This window comes from Protopterus annectens, chromosome 9.part0 (assembly GCF_019279795.1).
Source record: "Protopterus annectens isolate FY-2018-M chromosome 9.part0, PAN1.0, whole genome shotgun sequence".
In the NCBI taxonomy this organism is placed as follows: domain Eukaryota; kingdom Metazoa; phylum Chordata; order Ceratodontiformes; family Protopteridae; genus Protopterus; species Protopterus annectens.
This window is the reverse complement of record NC_056743.1, coordinates 898,073,027-898,100,369: the sequence shown is the minus strand read 5'-3', so window position 1 is coordinate 898,100,369 and position 27,343 is coordinate 898,073,027. Positions and strand designations below refer to the sequence as shown.

The 27,343-nt window shown below is 41.2% G+C and overlaps 1 protein-coding gene across 1 annotated transcript in view; it reads left to right on the top strand.

The window, feature by feature from the left end:
* Window positions 1-27,343, top strand: part of LRP1 (LDL receptor related protein 1) — a 2,772,300-nt gene that overhangs the window by 1,773,641 nt on the left and 971,316 nt on the right. The window contains exons 42-43 of the mRNA XM_044083629.1: window positions 4,354-4,543; window positions 25,926-26,130. Coding sequence (XP_043939564.1) covers window positions 4,354-4,543; window positions 25,926-26,130 — 395 coding nt within the window. The remainder of the gene's footprint in view (window positions 1-4,353; window positions 4,544-25,925; window positions 26,131-27,343) is intronic.

The following is a 27,343-nucleotide window of genomic DNA, read 5'->3' as shown; positions in this document are numbered from 1 at the left end:
TTTACAAAAACAGCTACTCTTTGACACCAGTAGCTCTCTGTTTTGATTATAAAGTAAGTCTCTTGCATTGGATGTGTTTTTGTTTTATCTTGCATTGTCTTAAGTTTCAGTAGGAAATGCCCCACTTCAAGCATCTGACACGGTGTCAACCTTATTTTCGAGTTGGCCATTTTAAGTTTTTTTTATCTCTTTTTTTTCTGTTTTCAGAATAATTCAAACAGATATCGACTTTGCAGTGCTATGTTTATAAAATATTTGTACTTGCCGTGTTAGCTATAATTAGTGAAAATGTGCTACCATCCCAGAGCAAGTACCTGTACTTGCTGAGCAAAGTAGTAAAAGTTTTATATTTGCTCTGATGATCACCAAAGCATCATTAGTCACTGCTGAAAGCATTTGTAACAGCTGTTTGCCTCTGACATGTCCCTTAAGTAAATGCATTCTGAGGCATTGCTCTGAGTAATCATGACGATTACTTCTCTTTGTTTACATATGTCTTTTCCTCAATGGTAGTAGAGACTAGTGAGTTATTTGTAATACAGACAGATGGTCTTGAAATCTATTTTCACATTTTTCTAGGAAGATGTTAAATTGACATGTTCAGTTTGTTGATTTTGATAAAGAATAAGAGAGAAGCAAAAAAGTAGTAGTGTCTTAAACAGTATCTGGATATACAAGAAAGCTGATAGGATGCAGACCCAGGTGTTCCAGTATTGTATCCTGGTAATTTGGTCATTGTGCTGTACTACTGTACGTATGGTGTATTTAAGAGAATCCATGTCTGTTTTATCACAGGCAGTGTGTGTGTGTGTGTGTGTGTGTGTGTGTGTGTGTGTGTGTGTGTGTTTTGAAAACAAAAGCATTTTTAAGCACTCTGTTCTCTGGAAGGCAAGTCCACTCCCATGCAGGGAATTTTGCTCTCATAATAGTGCAGCCTACTTTGAGGCCTCTATACCCAGAGAGTGACTTGCCGTGACCTCCATTGAAGCATCTTTCATGCAGTTGCTGGTATCTGAGCACTTGGCATTGCACAACTTGAATTCTTCCATTAAAATAAATGTATACTCCTTTGCATTTGTATTTCTGCTAAATGTAATAATTTGTATTTCTGTTAAATGTAATATTTTTGTAATTTGTATCTTTCAATCCACTATTTGATGTTTAGTATTTTTTAAGCTTATTTTACTTCTTGGAGTGAGAAAATAAATGCCATACTTAAAAATCAGCCGAATTCACAAGTTCACATGTGTGTGCCTATCTTCTGTGTGTGTGTGTGTGTGTGTGTGTGTGTGTGTGTGTGGGGGGGGGTTGTGTGTGTGTATACATAATTTGTGTGGGTACTTTTCCGTTATCGAGGCAACACTTTCGGTCACTGAGTTCTGAATATAGTCTATTTTCATGTCTTTAAGGTGTTCATCTTAACGTGTGTATAAAAAGTAGAAGTCATTTCTTTCTTTTTGAAATAGTTTCCATACTACACATGCTTGCCGTAACCCCTTAAAGACACAAAGATACACTGCATTCGGAGTTCAGCAACCGCATGAGAAAAATGTTAATATAAAGCTTATGTCATCTACCAAGCAACACTTTGCAGCAATCTTTGAAAGTGTCCACGGCTCAACTGTGCAGTAATAATATTATTTCTTTTTGGGCAAGTGTCCCTTATTTTCCTTCATCTCTGTATGATTCTTACTGCTATTTTTAAGACAGGCCGGCGAGATGAATGTGTGGGGCAGGACTAACAGAGGCTTTGCAGGGAGGCTGTCTGTGACAGCCAATCGGCTGATGAGTTGTGAACTGCATGCAGGACGTGTACAGCAATATACTTAACAGGGAAATAGTTAATTCTCATCTGTGATCTGGTATATATATAAGGATGTTATGACAATGTTTAAAAAAAAATGAAACAAAATAAAACCCTACGGTTTTCCAGAATTGCTGCATTTCTTTGTTATTCTCTATTTCTATGTACAGCAGTTCTCACAACATTACTTTCAACTCAATCGTTCAGTTAAATCCAGGCGCTTGACACGCCCGTTACCCAGAGCTGTGTACAGCTAAGAAAGATAGCTTCATGTTTTTGTTACCAAATATTATTAATACAAATAATTTGTACACATTTCTGGTTAACATACATGTTACAGTTCATGATTTCAGCTGAACGATTGCGTTGAAAGTGTTGCCTCGATAACGGAAAAGTACCTGTGTGTGTGTGTGTATGTATGTGTTGGTGTGTGTGTGTGTGTGTGTGTGTGTGTGTGTGTGTGTATATATATATATATATATATATATATATATATATATATATATATACGTGTGTGTGTGGCATAGAGCAGGCTACACCAAAAATTAAGCTTTAGCGATAGCTACTACTTAGTTATTCCTGGAGGGCAACCAGTTGTACCCCTCCAGAGATGGATAGCCAGAACCAAGGATTTCCCCACTCAAGGTGACCATCATTTTACATATATATTATTTACATGGAATGCTTTCGTATTTAATTGATTTAATCTTGATTAGTTTTATCCTTATATATATCTTCACCTCTGAGCTTTGTAATATTTTGTGTTTTAGGTATTTATTTGCTTGCAAACAAGCACATAAAACCATCCTGATTGAGAAATTACTGTTAGACATATTTCAGTACTTAGATTTTTGTTTTTAACACGAAACACCTTTATTAAGTTATTACTTGGGGAAACAAGCCATATTGACATATTTTCAGTTAAAAACTTTATACATCACTTTTAATCTGTCCAGTCATTGTCAGTCAAGCATTACAAACCTCATTCAGTTCCTGCCTTCCCTTAAAACCTTATTCCTCCCCCAAAACATTATTCTGCATGCATTGTTCCCACAATTCCCATTTTCCTATGTAATTTGCTCCTACCCTTTTCTAAATATCCCACTTCCAGTTATGTTATCTCTGTTACTATATTCATAACTTGTAGTGCAGTTGGTTAAGACTTTGATTTCCATTTTCTAGCAATGGCTTTTTTTTTGGCAGCTACCAGAGTTAAACTCTGTAAGGTCTTGCTATGTGCAGGGAATTCTGTTTCATAGCTCCAGAAATAATTTCCTTGGTTATACCAATTTGCTCATCCAGTATTTCTGTTAGAGTAGTCTGCAGTGAATTTTTAAAATCTGCCAAGTCATTACACTCCCCAAAAATATTTTTCCAATTGCCTCTTTCTTCCCCATCACACCCCCAACATTCGCAGTCTACCTGAGGAAAAATTAATTGAAGTCTGCTTGGGGTATAAAAATACTGTGCCAACATTTCCAAGCAAAGATTCTAAATCTTCTAGACTTTGTTGCATATTTGGGAGCCATACATATATCCCCAGATGAAAAGTGAATTTCTTGTATATAAATTTTGAAGTGCTTCCTTGTTGCTTTGTCAGTAGTGTAAAAAGACAACACTGAGGAGATTTAAAGATGGTCATGACCATTGATTGCATTCTTGTATTATCTTAAGGCAGCACAGCAAATATTTCAGTTGGGTTGATGTAGAAATATCCACCTTTGAGATTTTGATTCCCATTCAGTAACAGATTTGAGATCTCAGCTCAGATCTTTCATGGTACCACAGGTACAGTGATTTCCCTGTTGAGGACAGATCACCATATTTGTACCATACCATTGCCAAACAACAGAATGACTCATTCTGAGCACATTATTTCATACTGCAGGACTTGGAAGATAGCTTTCCTTTGTCCACAGAACTTTTAAGGTTCTTTTGTTGCTCCATGGTAGAGTTGTAGTGCAGCTGAGGGCTGCTCTAGTCACTTAAATGAAATAGTGAGTTATTTGTATAAGCAAGACAGATACAATGACTGTCCCCTTTATGCTTTCTTGAAGTTTTATCCCTTTCTTGCAGCTGCTGTTTAACTGCAGCATTAGTCAAGAATGTCGTTTTTCTTTTTCATGTTGTAGTTTGTTGTGAACCTCCTAAGTCAACAGGTCATCAAGCACTGAGATGGCAGTGGAACTCTCTTTTCCCATTTTCCTTCCACCTTTCCTTTTGTTGCTCTTTAAAATGGTAGCAGTGTTTCTGTTATGCTCTTATAAGGGTCTTATCAGATTTAGACTTGGAGGTCATGACTTGATAAAGCCATTGTATAGCAGCGTTACTGTACTACTGCTAAGTACGTTTTTGAATGACATAACACCAGGCACTCATACATGAGCTCAGGGAATGCTAAAGTGTTACCCCATTAGAGTGCTCCTTCATTTTGTGGTTTATTATGCTGTAGGTGGGATATAAAAAGTACTTGTAGGAAGATGATAACTGTTTTAAATTGCTGATTTACTTAACATTAGTGAAACATTTCTTTGCCTTTATATTTCAAGGTGTTGGATCTGTGGAAGGTTTGGCATATCACAGAGCGTTGGATAGCCTCTACTGGACGAGTTATACAACTTCGACTATTACACGCCATACCGTTGACCAGAGCCGCACTGGAGCATTTGACAAGGAGGTTGTGGTTACAATGTCTGGCGATGATCACCCTCGTGCCTTTGTGTTAGATGAATGCCAAAAGTAAGTAATGAATCTCAATTTCTGTTGCATTTGAAAGTTGTCAATCTGTGTGTTCATGTACATGTTTATGTTGAAGCTATTAAAATTATTTTATGAATATAACAAGAGTTTTTCTTCAGGATCCAGAACTGAAATGGCTGTCACTGTTTGTATTATGAATATTGTGGATTTGTCTCCTCCTCATAATTACAGGTCCAGTGCAAGCTTGTTGAAAGCCCAGGCTGTTATCATTGGGAAATAAATAGTTGCTTGGGTATTCTGGAGCCAAATTATGCACATTTCAGAGTGTAATACAGAAATAGTTGTTAAATTATAGTGACTATATTGTTACAGTATACCTGTGCTAGGCATTGTGGTAAGAATGATGCTTGTCCTTGAGCAAATTCAAAAGGCATGATTGAGACAATGGTAAGAAAAGGGAATATTTCACTTTTTGCCATGACACACAGAATGGCATTGTCACTGAAAGTAGGGTATAGTACTGAATACTAGCAGTTAAAAGAGGTGAGTATATTTACTTTATTAAGAGCACTTTTTAGCAGCAGCAGAACTTGCCCTAACATCACTTGTCATAATCGGTGGAAAAAATTTGGATTGTTGAAGATGTTAGACTAATTGATATTAATTGTCCAGCTTCTTTTTAGGGAGTCGTCATGTGTGACTTTTTAAACCACACTGTTCAGTGTAGTGAGACTTTGTGTTAGGCAAGCTTAAGTGTTGGGTGTATGGTAATGCAGTTTAAATAGCTGGGTAGAAGAGGCAGTATTACCTCTTTTAATTTGTCATTTGAGATCTATTAAAAAATGTGGAAGGGGGAGTTAAGGTTTAAGGTCTTACTAGTGTTCGTCTGGCTGGATCTTCAACCATTTGTTACTTGAGGGCATGTGTAAGGAGCAGTGTTCTGGTACTACGATCATGTCCGTTTTCCCTTTATCAAATTTTCTTATGAGTCTTTAATATTTTTAATAACATTTCTTTTATTGTCTTTTGGCTGTAAAATGTCATTACTATACAGGAGTGTGACACCATTACTAGCCAGCTTTGTTTTTAAGTAAGACTACTCAATATGATGGGATTATATGCCTTTAGATAGTTTCAGTAGTTTCCAGGGAGATTTACCACTATAGTTTTCTTTCCTTGTTTGTGTTCATGTCTGGGAATATAAGAACCATAGTCTAACAGTGTAGCAAGAGGATTAAGGCTATGTACAGGCTTCATCCTCTTTTTCTGTTTGATGCTGTCAATATCTGTTCACCCTTTGTGTTAACTCTAAGCAGCCACTTAGCCTCACAGTACTCCCAGGTTACCCCTGCAAGACTTCACTTGTACCTATTGGATTTCTCAAACGCATAAAATAAAAACACGTTTCTGTAGGCAGCTCTGTGGTATGGAGGGATAAAGCCCTAATTTATCATGCAGGAACCCCAAAGTCAAAGTTATTTTCAGGCAGCTGTAGGAGCTAGCAAGGGAAGATGGGAATGAGTGGCTTGTCCATCAGGGGGGGGGGGGTGGGAGGAGGCAGGTGTGGTTCACCACAAGGATAACATCTGCTGGAGCACTGGGTGTTGCACTGTCTGTGGAGTTTGGGTCTGGCAAGCACAAACTTCTATGTGCATTCACACCGTTATGTTGAGGGGACTTCACCATGTGGAAGTACTCTCCCTTTTTAAGGGCAGACAGTAGTAGAGCTAGAAAGATGCACTGAGAGGGGCGGCTGCACTGGGAAGAGTGTATGCTAGCCCTGCAGGACCAGCAAGCTGGCTCACTTCTACCACCCAGCTCTTGTCTTGCGATGGGTGGACTTGTTTCGGATTCCTGGGCAGTAATGAACTGGCCATAAGGATGTTGCCTAGCCTGTCTCCTCTGTCCACAGAGCAAATGGATCAGTTTGTTGAAGGTAGAAAAACCATTGGGTAGGTCCTTGAGAGGTGTAAAAATAAATAAATGAAAACATGTTTTGCCACATTTTTATTGTTACCTATACTTCAAGTAGGGCCTGTGAGGATATCAGATATTGTTATCTTTGCTAGCATGTCTGGCTGCAGTTTTGTAAATACTTGTAAATTGTCCTGTGTTTTGATTATTACTTTACTTTTATGTAAAATGTTAGAATCAAACAGTATACGTCTGGCTGACCAAATGTACATGTCTTTTAAAAAAAATTTTGAATGCAGGTTGTGACAGTCAGCTGACCTAGAGTGATGTGATCATGTGCCAGAGCTGAAAGAATGGAATCTCCACAGCAGCTGTTTTTGTTTACATTTCAAAAAGTATGAAATGAGAGAGTAGAATTCTCATAACAGCTTCCTGTGACTTTTAAAAGATTTTACGATAAAAAGCAGATGCTGATTCAGTTTTTAGTTCAGTTGTAATCAGTTGTTCAGTGTAGTTCAGTTGTATCAGTTCAGTAGACAGTGGTTGTTTTCCAGGTCAGCATTTACAACTCAGAGTTTTTTCAGAGCTGTTCAGCAGAAGTAATAGGATTTGCTATTCCAGTCGCTGACTACTAGACAACAACCTGAAGAGTGAACAAATATTTTTGTTTTGCTTGTGGAAGTAAGAGTGCCATCTTGCCTTACTGACTTAATGAGATTAGACAGGGACAGTTTATCTTTAAACAGTAAAGAATCGACAATCAGATAATTAGTTTTTCTTCGGTCAGTGTGAAACCTTACCTTCAGTGTTATTTTCATAATTCCTGCATGTGAAATTCTGTGGTTTATTGAAATCAGTTATTCAGTGTGTGTGTGTGTGTGTGTGTGTGTGTGTGTGTATATATATATATATATATATATATATATATATATATATATATATATATATATATATATATATGTTTAAAAATTTTTAATATTTTATCTTTTATTGTGGCCGGTTTTGAGAGAGTACTTTTAGTAACCTGTGAGTGTTTATGCTTATTGTGACAACACTAGAGCCACTCTGAAAAGCCTTACTGCTTGGATTTACATGCTACTATATATATATATATATATGTGTGTATATATATATATATATATGTGTGTGTATATATATATATATATATATATATATATATATATATATATATATGTATATGTAGGAGCTCTACAAAATCCTGAACGTTCAAAATAGTTAAAACTCAAAATCCTGAAAACACACAGGATACCAACACTTACTATATTCCAGCACAAGTACAAACAGAAACAAAACACAAATTATTTTACTGTTCTCCAAGAATAAGCAGGTGGGCAAGCCCCCCTGCATCCTCCACACCCCCTGCTACTTAAATATAGCAACTCCGAGATTGCACTTCACTACACCCCCTGCATATAGTTGAAGGGTAATATGTTTCTGTATGCACTTGTGCTGGAATACAGTAACTGTTGGTATCCTGTGTGTTTTCAGGATTTTGGGCTTTCAGGATTCTGTAGCGCTCCTATCTATCTATATATATATATATATATATATATATATATATATATATATATATATATATATATCATATAATTGAACACCCCTTTTGAAGGGTATTGTCTTATTCTGACTGGTGGCAGTTACCTTAGAATTTGGGAAAGAGGATATTTCAAGTAAATCTGTGGCAGTCTTTCCCAAGAGTGTTTGTATGTGTGAATATCAAATAATTTGAGTATCAAATACCTAGAACCAGGACACAGTGCTCTGCAGTGGTTAGTGTGAAGATTCTTTTGGGGACCTGGGAGTGAAGCATATAGTCCAGTCCCAGGTTTGGAACCTGTTCCCAGTGTACTCTTAGGTGAAATTATGTTCTATTCCTGCTTTCAATGATGCTCCCTTCCCGGAGACAGTGGTGGGGATTGAGGCTCCTTAGTAACTGCCCCGGGTTTAAGTATGGAGTTATCGCTTCACAGGGCGATTTGTTATTTATGTTACAGCCTTACGTTATTTATATTACAGCCTTACAACCTATGTATACAGGGCAATGGAAAAGTATTTGCCCCTTTCCTGATTTCTTATTTTTTTGCATGTTTGTCACACTTAAATGTTTTGAATCATCAAACAAATATACATTTTAGACAAAGATAATCCAAGTAAACACAAAATGCAGTTATTAAGTGATAATTTTATTTATTAAGGAAAAAAAACTAACCAAACCTACATGGGCCTATGTGAAAATAATTGCCCCCTTAGAAACAACTGCAGTCAAGCATTTGTGATAACTGGCAATAAGTCTGTCACATCGCTGTTGAGCAGTTTTGGCCCCCACTCTTCTTTGCAGAATTGTTTTAATTCAGCCATATTGGAGGGTTTCTGAGCATGAAATGCCCTTTTAAGGTCATGCCACAGCATCTCATTTGGATTCAAGTCCGGACTTTGACTAGGCCGCTCCAAAACTTTTATTTTGTTCTTTTTAAACCATTCAGAGGTGGACTTGCTGGTGTGTTTTGGATCATTGTTCCGCTGCAGAACCCAAGTGCGCTTCAGCTTGAGGTCACGAACTGATGGCCGGACATTGTCCTTCAGGATTTTTTGGTAGAGAGCAGAATTCATGGATGTTCTTTCTGTTTCACTGTTGCAGTCATCACACTTGGGTTTTCTGCCTGAAGGTAGCCCTCAGTCGGTCCGAATACCAGAGACTTAGTATTTCTGCGTCAGATGCTGTCGCTTCTTCCATGACATCAGGTCATCAGGGGTATAAAAACAGGCAACTGATGCCATTACAGCAGTCTTTCTTGCTGAGGAGGAGCCCGAAGCAGGAGCAGCCCGCAAATACGGGTCGGCCGCTACCTGAATTTTTCATTTTCGAGTTGAATAATCCTGATGTCTTCTAAAGCTAAGTACCCCGTTGGGGATCCTTTTTTCTTGCTCTAACCGATGTCAAAAAAAGTTAACAATTGTCTTGCCTGTGGAAAGCAAATACCTCACAGAAATTTTCATTCTTACTACGTCACCTGTTTAGGCCCAGACCATGACGTCCCTCGCTGTCATTTTTGTGCCTTATTTAACGTCCGAACCATTCGTGGTCAAGCTATCTTTGTCGCTAAATTCTTTCGCTTTTGATCCCCGTATTCTGAAATGGCTTCGGTAAGCCATCCGACTACCGATCTTCTGAAAAAATGTAAAGATAAAGACAGAGACGGACCGCATAGGTCCAAAACTGCTGACGACTTTTCATTAAGCTAGTTGCCAGTCTGCCGGTACTCAGTGAGGCGCCTTTGCAGCCACTGATACCCGCTTCTATGAATTCACAGGCCTCTGCTGAGACCCACTTGGAGTCCAGTATGCCACGAGATGCTTCTTCGACCATAGAACCAGCGGATGTCTCTACCTTAGATGTGTCCAGAGCCGCTGTGCAGGCACCGGCTTCTGAGGGAGTTTTTCATCCTACTGATGTCCAAGTCAAACCGACTTTTTTAACCAAAACTACCGAGTTTCTTAGGCCCAGAGTACACACTACACCTAGAAAACCAACTACCAAAGTGCATGTTCAGGCACCCATGCCACAAAAATAAATGCTTAGAATGGCTGAAGACCTTATTAGGCTGATTATGGGAAGCCAGCCTTCCCCAGCTTAGAGGTAAGGACTCCAGTCCCCTTCAGGTTCTACAGACCAGGAGTTCGATGACTCTGACCTTTCTGATTATGAAGACATGCCCTTATCCACCTATGAGGATTCAGATGTAGAGGAATCCATTCCCTCTGCCTCTGCTTCAGAGGATTTCTCCTTTTGGTGAAACCTTGCATACTTTAAGAGAGCATTTCCATTGGGAATGCCAAGACTGTCTTCAGCCCATAAAAAGACTCAGATAATTTTTAGAGTTGCCTCAGCACAGGCCTTTAGCTATACCCACTGTCCTGGATGTTGTGGATGATGTTTTCATGGAATCCAGTCTTACTCCAGACACTTTACCTCCGGCCCCCAGGAAACCAGACAGATACTACAGAGTACCTGATTCTCACAAGTTACTTTTCAAGAATCCTACTGCTGATCCAGAGATCATTTCCCAGGGACGTAAGGTGTTAAGGCTATTACAGCCAAAAATCCTGTCCCTTCAGACAGGGATTCTAGAGCTTTGGACAGATGAGGTAAGAAGGTATTTACCTCTGCAACTCTTGCTAACAGGACATTGAATTGCCAGTTTCACATGCTGAAATACCAGCAACATATTATGGAACTTATTAAACAAAAAGTGGTAATTTTTCCAGATTGTGCAGAAAGTAAAGAATTGCAGGAGCTTATGCAGTCTGCAAACCAAGTTAGTAAGCATACTTTGCATTGTGGCTTTGATGCCCTGGAAGCATCTTGCAGGGCAGCAGTCACTGGCTCTGTACTGAGAAGACATGCTTGGCTGAAGGAGAAGGCCTTGCCAGATCATGTTAAATGTAAATTACTAGACGCTCCTTTAAATAAGGACCGTTTGTTTGGCACCAAAGCAGAAGAAGTTCTTAAAAAAAATGGAAGAAAAGGCTAAATCTATGCAAACTGTTAAAGAATTCATACAAGTGCAACCACCTAGCTTCAGTAGGCATTGCCCTTCAAAGCACTGATTCTTTCCAGCCCCCTCCAGGCTTTCCCAAACAAGACCCAGGGGAAACAAAACCACCCAGACTACAGTCTCAGGGTATGCAGAGATCTAGGCAGTGGAGCGCCCCCACCACTAGAGCAGGGAGTGGTAAGCCACCTCCTTATGGAAAAAGCTCACAATGACTTCTCAACTCTGCTTCCCAGCCCTGCCCAATTGCTTGTGCCCCTAGGAGGAAAACTTGCCCTTCATGCAAAAAACTGGATGTCCATCACTCAGGACCGATGGGTCCTCAACATTGTAACCTAGGGGTACAAATTTTATTTCCATTCACTGCCAATCCCAAGCGGGTTTCTAGATCCTCCCCCAAACCAGTGGGCAGAGGCTCAAAACCAAGTACTTTCCCTGCTCAATATCAGAGCTATTCATCCTGTTCCAGTAGGACAGAGGGGTCAAGGATTCTACTCCAGACTATTCCTGGTACCCAGGAAAGCGGGTTGTTGGCACCCAATCCTGGATCTTTCAATTCTGAACACCTTCCTGGTGGTACCAAAATTCAAGATGCTTACCCTGCAACAGCTTCTCCCTATGTTAGCCCAAGGATGCCTAGCTAGTCACCTTAGACTTAAAAGAAGCCTATCTGCACATCCCCATAAGGGAGTCATGCAGGAAATGTCTATGTTTCAGTGCAGCGTCTATGCATTATCAGTTCTCTGCACTTCCCTTTGGCTTATCTACTGGGCCCAGGGTATTCACAAAATGCCTGGCTAACCCTAACCACAGATGCATTAGATCGTGCATGGGGGGCTCACATGACAGGCAAATGTATTCTGGGCCACTGGAACCCATGGCAAATTCTCCTGCACATCAATCAAAAATAGATGCTAGCTGTACAGAATACCCTGACAGCTTTCAGGTACATACTCTTTCCAGGACAACTGCTGATAAAAACAGACAACACCACAGTTATGTGGTACATCAACAGGCTGGGGGGAACACATTCTTACCCACTCTGCAGGTTAGCCATGGCCCTGTGGAACATGGCCTTGGACAGCCAAGTTCATCTACAAGCTCAGTTCCTGCAAGGCAAACAAAATTCACTGGCAGATGACTTAAGAAGAAATATCCTAGACCCACACTACTGGAAATTGGAGCCCAGCACTTTCAACCTTCTGATGCAGAAATGGGGGACCCCAGAGGTGGATCACTTTGCCTTGCCCGACAACCAGCAGTTAAGCAAATTCTGCACCAGGAACTCTCACAGCAGGGGCCTGGAAGGTGGATGCCCTATCCTTTCAATGGGAAAACCTCTCAATCTATGCCTTTCCCCCTCTGCCTCTTATCTTAGAGTATTACTCAAGATAAAACAAGACAGGCCAAGGACAGTTATGATTGCCCCAGACTGGCCACACCAGCACTGGTACCCACTCCTGCACAGCCTGACAACAGTGCCACCCTGGTACCTACACCAGACCCCAACCCTGCTTTCTCAGCAGGAGGGACAGATTTTGCATCCACAATTGCAAACCCTAAATCTTGCAGCCTGGCTTATTCCTTAAATACCCCACCAGCAACCCTAAGCAAGCAGGTGCTGAACGTCATCCTTGAAGCCAGAAGGCCCAGTACTAGGAAATCCTGTGGTAATTAGAAAAGGTATTGTTCTTGGATTCAGTCTAAAGGAAAGGACATAGCACTGCCCTCCTTACTTCTAATTCTGGATTACCTAGCAGAACTACTACACAAAGAGGCCTATCCTTCTCCTCCATTAAGATCCATGCCTCTGACATTTCGGCTCATTACAATACTGAGCCACCTCTGTTCTCTCACCCTCTCATCAAGCAGTTCCTGAGAGGGGCAAACAACTTAAGGCCACCAAGGAGAGCACCCACACCCGCTTGGGACCTTAACTTTGTTCTGGAAAAGCTCACGGTTCCCCCTTTTGAACCTCCTGTTTCAGCAGAGTTAAAATTCCTCTCTTGGAAAACAGCCTTGCTTCTAGCCATCACTTCAGCTAGAAGAGTGTCTGAGTTACAAGCACTGATGGCTGTGGAACCCTTCATTATTTTCCATGGTGACAGGTTTTCCCTCAGAACTAACCCTTCCGTTATGCCTAAAGTGGTGTTCAGTGTGGCTCTCAACCAATCCATCCATTTGCCAACGTTCTTCCCTAATCCTCAAAATAAAGGGGAAAGGAGCCTGCACTCTTTGGATGTGCACAGACTGCTCAGGTTCTACCTTGGTAGGACTAAGCCTTTCAGAAAATATGACCAGCTGCTAGTCAGCTTTGCAACAGGTGCAGAGGGCAAGGCCATTTCAAAACAAACCATTTCCAAATGGATAACACACTGCGTCCATGTCTGCTACAAGCACTATGGAAAACCAACCCCTCAGGTGGTCAGAACACATTCCACTAGAGCTACACCTACCTCTACAGCATTTCTCAAGGGAGTCCCTACAAGGGGCATACTGGAAGCTGCTACCTGGAGTTCTGTACACACCTTCACCAAGCATTACCACCTGCCTAGCTTTTCCAAATCCAGGCCAGCATTTGCTACAGCAGTCTTACAAGGCCTACTAGCCAGCTCTAACTCTTCTTGACTGCCTCGACCCTTCCTCAGCTTTGGGAGTCAACCCAAGTGTGATAACAGCAACAGTGAAACACGAAGAACATAGTACAGTTGTGTACACTTACCATAAATGTAGATGTTCGAGTGTATTCACTGTTGCAGTCCTAGTTTCCCTCCATCCTGCCCCCTGGTTTTCTCTATCTCTTCTTTCTCCTCTCTATGACTATTCCTACTGGTATTGGCATTTAGTTTTTACTGGTGGTGTTTTCCCCACCACATACTAGCTCCATATTTGGGGGCCTCTGACATTTGAGGCAAGAAAAACTGATGTAATGGTGTCGGCTGCGTATTTTTATACTCCTGACGACCTGACATCATGGAATAAGCGACAGCATCCGACGCAGAAATACTAAGTCTCTGGTATTCGGGCTGACTGAGGGCTACCTGCAGGCAGATAACCCAAGTGTGAAGACTGCAACAGAGAATACACTCGAACATCTACATTTATGGTAAGTGTACACAACTGTACTCTCCATCAATCATAATTTATTTTATTTATTTATTTATTGCAGTTGGTTTACCAGGATAGTCCATTGGGCCATTGAAGAACCCGTTTTCAATGGAGTCCCGGGGAGAAAAGCTCCAAAAAAGAAAATAAATGTACATTAACATTTGACAGTAAATATGTAGGTACATACTATAAAAGAACATAAGCAAAACATAAATGTACTAACAAGTACAAGGTCGTCCAGGTCCAGAAGCAGCAAAGCAGTCCCAGACCATCGCACTACCACTGCCATGTTTGACTGTTGGCATGATCTTTTTCTGAAATGCTGTGTTACTTTTATGCCAGATGTAATGGGACGCACACCTCCCAAAAAGTTCAACTTTTGTTTAGTCGGTCCATAGAATATTTTCCCCAAAGTCTTTGTGGATCATCAAGATTTTTTTGGCAAAAGTGAGACAAGCTTCTATGTTCTTTTTGGTCAACGGTGTTTTTTGCCTTGGAACTCTGCCATGCATGCCATTTTTGCCCAGTCTCTTTTTTATGGTTGTCATGAACACTGACCTTAACTGAGGCAGTTGAGGCCTACAGTTCTCTAGATGTTCTGGGTTCTTTTGTGACCTCTTGGATGAGTCATCGCTGCGCTCTTGGGGTAATTTTTGTAGGCCAGCCACTCCTGGGAAGGTTCACCACTGTTCCATGTCTTTTCCATTTGTGGATAATGGCTCTCACCATGGTACGCTGTTCTTCCAAAGCTTTAGAAATGGCTTTGAAACCTTTTCCAGACTGATAGATGTCAATTATTTTATTTCTCACCTGTTGCATAATTTCTTTAGATCGCGGCATGATGTCTTCCTTTTTGGGATTTTTTGGCCTACTTCACATTGTCTGACAGGTTCTTTTTAAGTGATCTCTTGATTCAACAAGTCTGGCAGTAATTAGGCCTAGGTGTAGCTAGTGCAATTGAACTCAGTTTTCCCAAAAATGTGATTAACCACAGTTACTTCATGATTTAACAAGGGGGGGGAGGGGGGGTTACATTTTCACATAAGACCATGTAGGTTTGGATAGTTTTTTTTTCCTTAATAAACAAAATCTTCGCTTAAAAACTGCATTTTGTGTTTACTTGGGTTATCTTTGTCTAATATTTAAATTTGTTTGATGATCTGAAACATTTAAGTGTGACAAACATGCAAAGAAATAAGAAATCAGGAAGGGGCAAATACTATTTCATTGCACTGTACCTTATCTCCTTCCACCACCATAGGTTTGTAGTTATATATTAAGCTAACAACCAGCAGGGCCTTTATAAGCCTAGCCATGCAGTCCAAACCAGATGTGTCCTTATTTATCATAGGCATGTATCAGGAGGGAGTGTATTAGGAAATTTTTAGAGGTTATGTGGGAAGGACATGTTAGGGCATTATTGTTTGCTTCTGTCTGTCACAGATATGGGGCCCAGACCCTGGATGAATTTCCAATTTCTCATTCATTGGTCAAGGCTACAGTTAAATAGGGTTAGTGATCAAATCTGCTTCACATGGATGTTGGAGCCTTTTCCAGAGTATGGGATCTCCTGAGAGACGCATCCATCTTGCCAACATGTCCTATTTATGTCACAAGCAAAATTTAAATCCTTGCTTCTAGTGGTTTTGATGCTGTTCATTTTGCAGATATGCAAAAAGTCCACCAGAGCTGGATATGAGGATGCCAGGCATAGATCACCTCTTAGTAAACTGTAGGAGACAGACAGGGCTTTAAGACAATATTTGTAGGACAGTGTGTTTATACCCTGGATGTTCATGGTGAGGAGCCTTTGTAGGTATTCCAACTGTTGCATATGTCTGGTAGGGTACATGCAGAAGGGGGCATTATAGTCAATGATGGGTCTGATAAGAGCCAAATAAAGTGGCATTTTGACTTCCTTGGACCTGAATGCTGTGCCCTTATTTCTAATTTGGATGACGTAGAATGATTTTCTTACTACCTTGACCACATATTGGTCAAAGGCCAGATTACTGTCTACAAATGTTCCCAGATCCCTGACTATTGTGTCAACTCTTGGGTTGTCTTACCGATGGAGTAATTAACCTGGGTGGCCGTTTTCCCAAAAGGCAGTATAATGCATTTCTTGGCATTAAGTTTTTGTGTATTACTTTGGTACCTGTCATTTGTCTGCGTTAAACCTTGTTATAAGCAGTTTGTGCCCTGGAGGGAATCTGTGATGCCTTCCAGTTTGCAGTCATCTGTGAACCTTGTCAGCCAAAGCCCCTTGACATTAGCCTTTATCTTCAAGAAGTAGATACTGAATAAGAACACTCTCAGCGTGGAGTCGTGAGGTACCCCACTGGTGATTGGAATCTTAGTGGGGGTGATATCACCAATCCTGACTTCCTGGGTACTGTCCTTGAGCCAGCTGGCAATCCAGTGAATTATGTACGGGTTTATGCCCGGTTTTGTGAGTTTGTCAACTGTACCCAAGTGAGGTTTTATATCCAACACCTTAGCCAGGGCCAGGTGCGTGGTATGCACTGTTTTGTTTTCCCCTTATCCATGCCTTGGTGACTTTGTCAAAGAAGTCCACTAAGTTTAATAAGAGTGATCTTCCTTTGACAAAGCTTTAATGGGTTGGGTCCAGTGTCTGAAGGTTGCCTATGTCTTTATCATTTTCTTGATAATTCATACCTTGGTTTGCATATTAGACTAGTCAGACTAATAGGGCTGTAGTTTCTGGGGCTGGTTGATAGTCCACCCTTGTGAAGTAGGATAACTGTTGCAGTCCTCCATTCTCATGGCACAATGCCTGTTTTGAGGCTATAGTTGAAAGGTGACTCAAGTGGTCCTGATATGTCATGTTTCCAGCTGTTTGTGAGGCATACTGTAATAGTCTGGGACCATGTAGGCTATGTTTTTGGTCTTAGCAAGCACCACCAGGATCTGCTCCCTGTTGATAGTGGAGGGGGGGGTTATGTTAGCAAGTATTTCATGGAGGGAGACGTGTGGGGTGTGAAGCCTGAGCTGAATTAGGCAGTCAGCAAATTCGATGAGTCTCTGCTGAGTGAAGGTGGCACCATTGACCACCAGTTTGGCACACTGATGTGTGCTGATTTTGAGGTTTTGGACATAGCTGTTTGAAGGCTTTATGGTTGTCTTTAGCCTGTGAGGCTGTCATGACCTCATAATTGGCCTTGGTGGACTTAATTAGTCCTTACAAAAAAAAAAAAAGCTCTGCTATCAAGATTGTATGATGGGATTCAAACATGCAATCCCTGGTTTAAGAAGCCTTATTCATTAGGCCAGTGGAGCCTAATGAATGACCGTGTCCCTTGTCTGTCTCATTGGTCCATTTGCTTGACAGGGGTTTCCAGAGTTTTCTTGCTAGATGTAACAAAATCCTGTAAAACAAGACTATTTTTTTAATTTCATGTCTGTTTTGTTGAGCAGTGTTAAAAAGCTTACGTGCGTCTGTGAGAAACGTTAAAAAGATTCCTAGACAGGAGAGGTACTGTTATAGGCATGCAGTGAGCATGTTGAGCTCTAGGGTTATACTTAGTGACTCTGCAGCATCTAAACTTCAACTTTGCTGCCTGTAACCCCAGCTGACACTTTGATTAAAGTAAATAGGAGGTAAAATTTGAATTGTAAGACCTTGAAAAAGCCTGAGACTCTCAGACGAAAGCACTTGGTTTTATTTCGTGTCTGAATAAAGAAGATTTGTTCCAGTTCTAAACACTTGTTTTTTGGTTTCATGAACTTTGGGCAACACCGGAGCAAGGAGAATTTCTATACGAACTCTGCTTTTGGATTATTATTCTTTTTTGTGGACTCCTATTTGTGTCGGGAAGGCTGAGCAAGTGGTACTTCCTTTTGTTTTCTTTTCTTGTCTTGGTGGTGTTTCAGTTTATTCATAAGTATTACTATGTACTGCAGTCTGAAGGAAGTGCTTATGTGAATTAAGTAAAACAAGGCTGAGAAAAGAGTCTAGAATTAAGCTGTTTGGTTGTGAGACGTATATTACAAGACTAACTCTAGGTCATCTTTTCTGCAGTGTGGTTGTTGAAAGTTGCCTTGGCCTAGGAGGGCTTCTGATACACAGTGGATATAAAACGTGTACACACCCCTGTTAAAATGGCAGGTTTTTGTGATATTAAAAAATAAGACCACAATAAATCATTTCAAAACTTTTCCCACCTTTAATGTGACCTATATCCTGTACAATTCAATTGAAAAACAAACAAATCTGTTAGGGGAAAAATATAAAAAATAAAAAATGCACAGTAAGCTGGTTGCATAAATGTGCACACCCTTAAACTAATACTTTGTTGAAGCACCTTTTGATTTAATTACAGTATTCAGTCTTCTTGGGTAGGAGTCTGTCAGCATGGCACATCCTGACTTGGTAGTATTTGCCCACTCTTCCTTGCAAAAGCACTCCAAATCAGTCAGATTGCGAGGGCATCTCTTTTGTGTGCAGCCCTCTTCAGGTCACCCCACAGATTTTATATTGGATTTAGGTCTGGATTCTGGCTGGGCCATTACAAAACTTTAATTTTTTTCTGGTGAAGTCATTCTTTTGTTGATTTGGATGTATGCTTGGGGTCATTGTCATTTTGAAAGGTGAAATTTCCTCTTCATCGTCATTTTTCTAACAGACACCCAAAGATTTTAGGCCAAAAGTGACTGGTATTTGGAAGTGTTCATAATTCCCTCCATCTTGACTAAAGCCCCAGTTCCAGCTGAAGAAAAGCAACCCCAACGAATGATGATGCAACCACCATGCTTCACCGTGGGGATGGTGTTCTTTTGTTGATGCAAAGTGTTTTTGTGCCAGATGCACCTTTTGGAATTGTGGCCATAAAGTTCAACCTTGGTTTCATCAGACCATAACACATTTTCCCACATGCTTTTGGGAGACTTGATGCAATGTTTTTGCAAATTTTAGCCAGGCCTGGATGTTTTGCTGTGTAAGAAAAGGCTTCTGTCTTGCAACCCTACCCCATAGTCCAGAAATATGGAGAATACGGGAGATTGTTGTCACATGTAGTACACAACTAGTACTTGCCAGAAATTCATGCAGGTCCTTCAGTGTTGCTGTAGGTCTCTTGACAACCTCCCTGACCAGTTTTCGTTTTGTCTTTTCATCAGTTTTGGAGGGACGTCTAGATGTTCGTGTTTCACTGTTGCAGTCATTACACTTGGGTTATCCTGCTGGCAGGCGGCCCATAGTCTGCCCGAGTTCCAAAGTCTTGGTCCGGCATCGGTTGCTGTTGCCTCTTCCCTGATGTCAGTGCGCCACGGGTATAAATGTTGCAACCGACGCCATTTTCTTCAGTCTTTCTTGCCGTGCGGTGCCCGAAGCATAAGCAGCTCGCAAGTGCCGGTCAGCCGACTCCTGAGATTTTCAAAATTGAGTTTCAGAACCAAAGTCTTCAATAAAGCTAAGTACCTTGTTGGGGAAACTTTTTCTTGCACCAGACCGATGTCAGTAAAAGTTAATAATTGTATTTCTTGTGTGAAGCAAATACCTCATAAGGACTTCCACTCTTACTGCATTCCTTGCCTAGGCCCTGACCACGACGTCACTAGTTGTCAGTTTTGTGCGAGATTTAATAAGCGCACTATTAAACGTCTGTTTGATTTTGCTCTGCATTATTTTGGATGACAATTTAATTACATAATGCCGTCAGAACAACCGACGACCAGAATGTATAAAAAACGCAAAGACAAAGGAAAAGACAGGCATCTGAGGTCCAAAACCGACGACAAAGCCTCTTCTAGGCCAGTTGCCGGTTCTCAGTGAGGCGCTTTCGCAGCCGCTGACACCCGCTACCTCAGAGCCAAGGCCGCAACCGACAGCCACGTGGAGACACCAAGGCCTGTGGAAACTCAAGGTATTGGGTCTACGGGAAATATACCCTCAGATGGGACTGGCTTCTGAGGGTGTTTTCAAACCTTCACAGCTAGCAATTAAAGCTACTACAGCAGCAAAGGCAAAATCAAAAACACCATTAAAAACAAAGAAACAAGTGCAGGGGCTCCCATCCCCCTCCTGACAAAAGGCCTAGGCAAGACACTGATTATGATTCCTCTGATCAGGTTTCCATTTCTTCTGACTCTTCCTCTGACCAGGGCTATTCTCTCCCTCCCTATGAGGACTTTGATGCTGAAGAGTCCATTCCTTCAGCCTCACCGCCTGAGGATTACTCTTTTGGGGAAACCTTGCACACCATGAGGTAATATTTCCATTGGGAGAGCCAGGATTATTCAGAATCCAAGAAAAGGCTCAGAGATTTTCTTCTTTTGCCTCAGCACAGGCCCTTGGCTATCCCCCCCTGTGCTTGATATTGTTGATGATGTTTTTACTGAATCCAGTCTGTCTCCAGATTCTTTACCCCCTGCACCAGTAAAGCCTGACAAGTACTACAGGATCCCTGACTCTCATAAATTTCTTTACAAAAACCCCGCTGCGGACCCAGAAACTATTTCTCAGGGTCCAAAAGGGGTTAAAGCTTCCACTACCAAAAATCCTGTCCCATCAGATAGGGATTCCAGAGCTCTGGACAGATGGGGGAAAAACGTTTACACTTCTGCTACTTTAGCTGTAAGAGCTTTAAACTGTCAGTTTCACATGCTTGAATATCAGCAGTATCTCATGTCATTGTTAAAGCAGAAAATGGTTACAAATACAGAAAGTCCTGACTGTAAAGAAATGCACGATTTATTGCATGCAGTTGAACAAGTGGGAAAGCATACTTTGCAGTGTGATTTTGATTCATTAGAGGCTTCTTGTAGAGCCGCAGTTACAGGCTCAGTTATTCGAAGACATGCTTGGTTGAAAGAACAAAGTTTACTTGACCATGTTAAAATGAAATTATTGGATGCTCCACTACAGCATGATACTTTGTTTGGTGTTAAGGCAGAAGAGGTTTTAAGGAAAATGGAGGATAAAGCAAAGTCAATGCAAACTGTGAAAGATTTCTTACAGGTTCAGCCACCTAGATTTAGCAGGAACTGGCCTTCAAAAAATTGGTCCTTTCCAGTGTCAAACAGGCCACAAAGAGGCAGATCTCAGCCCCAAGGCCCCTACAGACCTAAACAATGGGGTTCTTCAGCCCCCAAAGGAGGAGAAGAGAAATCACAACCTTATAGAAAACAGTCACAATGACTTCCCTCTGCAAATGCCAAGCACGTACCAGTTGACAGCACCCCTAGGGGGAAAGCTGGCACTTTTCTCAAAAAATTGGCACATGATCACCCAAGACCAATGGGTGTTGAATATAGTTTCTTAAGGATACAAGTTCCACTTCCACACGCTTCCAATACCAAAAGGTATGCCAAACCTGCCACAACACCAATGGGCAGAGGCACAAAAACAGATTGCAGCTCTTATGGATATGGGAGCCATTCAAATGTTCCACAAGAAGAACAGGGCCAAGGATTTTACTCACGACTTTTCCTAATACCCAGGAAGGACAAAGCATGGAGACCAATACTGGACCTGTCAATCCTAAATACTTTCCTGGATGTTCCAAAATTCAAAATGTTAACACTACAACAACTCTTGCTCATGCTGGGCAAAGAGGCTTGGCTAGTTCCTTTGGATCTCAAGGAGGCATACCTGCACATCCCTATCAGACAATCATGCAGAAGATACCTCAGATTTATAGCAGGCTCAATGCATTATCAATTCTCTGCACTGCCCTTTGGCTTATCTACTGCGCCCAGGGTCTTCACAGAATGCCTGGCACCAGTAATTGCATTTTGCAGGCAAAAAGGAATACAAATATATCCCTACTTGGACGACTGCCTTATTCAAGCAGAGAGCAAGGACATTTTTCTAAAGCACCTGAAGTTTGTAAAAAGATTACTAATTTGCCTAGGGTACACAGTAAACGAAAAGAAGTCAAAACTAGTGCCCTCTCAAGAGATAATATTCCTGGGTGCAAGCTTGAATACAACTACCCAGATGGCTTATTTCACACCAGACAAAGGCAACTGACTCATTACTTTCAAATGATGGCAATAAAGACCCAGCTCCCTGCAAGAAAACTTCTGTAGGCCCTGGGTTTCATGGCATCTTGCATTCTACTAATTCCATATGCCAAACTGCATATGAGGAAACTACAGTGGTATCTAAAAAGTGTTTGGACTCAGCATTGTTGCAGCCTAGAGACAATCATAACCTTGATTCCCTGCCTACAACAGGAGTTTCAATGGTGGTCACTGGCCTGTCACCACAACAAGGGACAGCCTTTCACCCTTACCTACAGCCAGGCAGACAATATCAACGGATGCATTGGATTACTCCTGGGGAGCACATATGGCAGGAAAATGTATTCAGGGCACGTGGCCCAAGGAACAACTGCATCTTCACATCAATCAAAAAGAGATGCTAGCTGTACAAAATGCCCTGACAGCCTTCAAGGACCTAATACATCCAGGACAATTATTAGTAAAGACAGACAATACCACAGTTATGTGGTACATAAACAAGCAAGGGGGCACACATTCCTACCCGCTATGCAGACAAGCCATGACTTTGTGGAACACAGCACTGACTTACCAGGTACATCTGCAAGCACAATTCCTGCCAGGAACAAAAAATACACTGGCAGACGAACTAAGCAGAAATCTCATGGATCATCACGAATGGAAGCTAAATCCACAGGTGTTCATCATGATAACAAGGGAATGGGGACGCCCGGACATAGATCTGTTTGCCTCCCCTCACAATTGCCAATTACAGAAATTTTGCACAAGGACCTATCACTCTCAAGCATGGAAGCTGGATGCTGTATCCTTCAAATGGAAAAATCTGTCTATACCTTCCCTCCGATGCCTCTTCTCACCAAGGTGCTTCTAAAAGTCAGACAAGAGGCCAAAAATGATCCTGATTGCATCAGACTGGCCACACCAGCACTGGTACCCAATCCTAAAGATTTTGTGCCAAGGCCCGCCTTGGCCTCTACCTCAAATCCCTCATCTTCTGACACAGCAAAACAATCAGATTCTGCACAGTCAACTCAGAACCTTAAACCTGGCAGCATGGCAGATAATGTAGACATTCAGACTGCATATCTCTCCAAAGCTATTATGAATGAAATCTTGGAAGCCAGGAGACCCAGCACTAGGAAATCTTATGCGGAAAAATGGAAGAGATTCTGTGCTTGGAACCAGGCACAAGGGCTCGACCCACTGGTCCCTAATATGCCTCAGATTTTACAATACCTGACTGAAATGTTGGACAAAGGCCTATCTTTTTCTTCTATTAAAATCCATGCCTCCGCCATTTCAGTTCATTACAATACGGATCCTCCAATCTTTTCACATCCTCTACTACGACAGTACCTCAGAGGGGCAAAGAATATAAGACCCCCTAGGAGAGCACCAGTACCTACTTGGGACCTCAATTTTGTTTTAGAAAAACTAACATTGCCTCCTTTTGAACCAGCCAGCACAGCTGATCTAAAATCCTTGTCATGGAAAACTGCTCTGCTCCTAGCAATAACTTCAACAAGAAGAGTTTCAGAGTTACAGGCATTGATGGCTGTGGAACCTTTCCTCATTTTTCACCAGGACAGGGTTTCTCTGAGGACGAACCCAACATTTATGCCAAAAGTGGTCTCCAATGTGGCCTTAAACCAAACTATTCATTTGCCTACTTTCTACCCAAATCCCCAGAATAAAGGGGAAAGATGTCTGCACTCTTTGGATATTCACAGGCAGCTACGTTTTTACTTGGACAAAACAAAAGCTTTCAGAAAAACTGAGCAACTGTTTGTAGCATATGCTGCAGGATCACAAGGAAAACCTATTACAAAGCAGAGAATCTCCAAATGGATAGGACACTGCATCCGCTTCTGTTATGCACAACATGGCAAATCTGTGCCTAAGGGCATTAGGTCTCATTCTACCAGAGCAGCAGCCACTTCAGCAGCTTTCCTCAGAGGGGTACCAACCAAAGACATATTAGAAGCTGTAACCTGGAGCTCAGTGCACACTTTTACCAAGCACTACCACCTACCTCTCTACTCCAAATCCAGAGCAGGCTTTGCCACTGCAGTTCTGCAGGGCTTGTTAGCCTCACCTAATCCAATCTAGACCCAGCCACCTTACCTAAGCTTTGGGATTCTACCCAATTGTAATGACTGCAACAATGAAACATGATGAACATAGTACAGTTGTGTACCTACCATAAATGTAGATGTTCAAGTGTATTCACTGTTGCAGTCCTGGTTACCCACCCACCATCCACCTCTTTGCTAGGACTATTCTGTACTTCTCAACTCTATACAACCTATGTGGTGTATTTGCTTTTAAAAGAAGAAAATGTTTTTAGTGATATATGCATGGTTGTTTTGCATATTTTTTATCTTTACAGCCTTCATATCTGGGGGCACCTGACATCTGGGGCAAGAAAAAGTGAAGAAAATGGCGTCTGTTGCAACTTTTATACCCCTAGTGCACTGACTTCAGGGAAGAGGTGACAGCAACCGACGCCGGACCAAGACTTTGGAACTCAGGCCAACTACAGGCCGCCTGCCAGCAGGATAACCCAAGTGTAATGACTGCAACAGTGAATACACTCAAACATCTACATTTATGGTAGGTACACAACTGTACTTTCTTTGCAACATCACTGTTGTCCCATATTTTCTCCACTTTTTGATGACGGTCTTCACTGTGTTCCATGGTATATCCAATGCTGTGGAAATTTTTTTGTAGCCTTCTGACTGATAACATTCAACAATGACCCTTTGATGCTTTGTAACTTCTCTGCGAAGTATGGCTTTTGCTGGAGCAGGCAACTGAGTACATGTCAGGAAAATCTATCTAGGACAGCTGAACTTTATTTGGGGTTAATCAGAGTCTCTCTAATTGATGGCAGGTGTGTACCCAAGAAGACTGAATGCTGTAATTAAATCAAAAGGTGCTTCAACAAAGTATTAGTTTAGGGTGTGTACACTTGTGCAACCAGCTTATTGTACGTTTTTTATTTTTTATATTTTTTCTCCTAAGAGATTTTTTTTCAATTGAATTGTACAGGTTGTAGGTCACATTAAATGTGGGAAAAGTTTTGAAATGATTTATTGTGGTCTCATTTTTATATTTCACAAAAATTGGCATTTTAACAGGAGTGTGTACACTTTTTATATCCACTGTATGCTTGTGTTTTGTGATCTTTTTGATTATGATGCTGATGATATGTATGCATAAGGTCAGAAGTGGTTTCATCTGGTCCATTATTGTGATAGGGAGATACAGCTTTGCATGTGATATGGGTTCATACATGTGCAGTCAGTCACCTTTCTAAAAATAATACTTTTTCTTCAGCAGTTTTTCCTGCATATCCAAGAGATTTATAGTTACAGCAGCTTTAGGACCCATGTGTCCACTTAAAAGGGAACATATCAAATCAGCAAAGTTTTGCTGAGTGTAAATGTTCAAACATTTGTCTGCAAAACTAACTTTTACTGATAGTGGAGTTTGCATTTATGTGACCTTGGAGTTGGTATGTATAAGTTGGGAGATATCCTTATACATTGGAGGTACAGGTGGGCTTGTCCCCAAAGAAAAGCATTTTTTTATGTTCCCTGAAGTAGTTTCAGTGAGAAGTTTTTAAACCTTTTACCATCACCGAAACTATCTTCTACGAGTTAACATGATTCCCCCTTTTAGTTGGATGTAGTATGGATGCCAGGCAGTACATTACTGATCGGTGTTTGTGGAGATGCAGTAGATATATTTGTCAGATTAAGTTGAATAATATGAAGTTACAAGAAGACTGCACCTTTGTAATTCTGTATCTGCATTTCTCTCTCTTCCTGTAGCCTAATGTTTTGGACCAACTGGAATGAGCAACATCCAAGTATTATGCGTGCCACCTTAAATGGGGCTAATGTTATCATCATCATCAGCTCTGACATTCGAACTCCAAATGGGCTGGCCATTGACCACAAAGCTGAGAAACTCTATTTTTCAGATGCCACACTGGATAAGATAGAGCGTTGTGAATATGATGGGTCAGGCAGACATGTGAGTGAAATACTGCTTTTGTATACTTTGTTTCAGGGATTCCTTTTGGAACCTTTTTTTTTTTTTTTTTTATTATTACATTTTAACTAGTTTAGTTTAAAGAAGAAGAAAGTGTCTCCTTTCAAACGTGCTCAAAAAAAGTCATGTAGCTGGTGACAGTAGGTAACTGAACTAAGTACAATAAAAAAGGTTAGTCATACAGCTCAATATAGTTATATAGTAAGTTGAAAAGAAACTTGTAAAGCAGTGCAGAGGTTTGCCAGTTTCAAAAGCATTTAGATCAAAGCAGTCTGATTATAAACCATTACAAACGTCTGACACACAAAAACAGTGATTATTTTATGATGATATATAGAACTGTGCACTTTAATTTGTGGATTTTCTTTTCCCCTGTATGGTATTAACTTTGTGTTTTACTTGGGCTTGTTCTGTTTGGACTTTTTGGCTATTTAGTTTACTGATTCAGGACTGCACCAGTCATTTTAGTTTGTTTATTTTCAGTTGACTTGTTTGCTTCCTTAGAAAGTTTCAGTGTATTATGTCTAGTATAAAAAATATTAATCACATTGTCTCTTGTCCTGTGATGTCCTTCTATTCCAGTGCTGCAGTGTTCATCACATATGGGTTTACTCTTGTTGTTACCCAAACGTCCGGCCAGTATACAAAAGATTTCAGTCACTGTAGGGTGCATGGGACGTCTGACTTGTCCAAGAGAACGTGGGCCATAAAAGTAACGTCTGCATGCACCAGCCCTCAGAACGTCTCAGCTGCCAGTCGAACGTCAGGTGTTCTGCCATCCCAGCCGTCTGATTCTGAAGAAATCAGATAAGTGCCCTGTTGGAGAACCTTTTTTCAGTCATTTTCTTTATTCTAATGGCTGTTTATCTCGTCCAGAAAGGGCAAGTGTAAGTGCAGTCTTCAAATACCTCATTGTCTTTTTTGTTTAGGTTGGATCTGCCAGGTGTTTGTACCCAAAACTCTGTGCAGCCATCTGCACTTGCTCAATCTATACCTGGAAAATCAACCTCTCAAGCAGCTAGCCTTGGATATGGAGGGTTCCGCTGACTTCCCTGCCATACCGCTGAAAAAGAAGGCTAAGACCATTAGGCCTACGACTACTGCTGCTCCTCTTTCATCTGACCCTCAGCCTGGCCAAAGACTCTGGCTTGTCCACAGAGGCTTTTCTGATGTCGGTTTCCGATGCTGTGGGGGG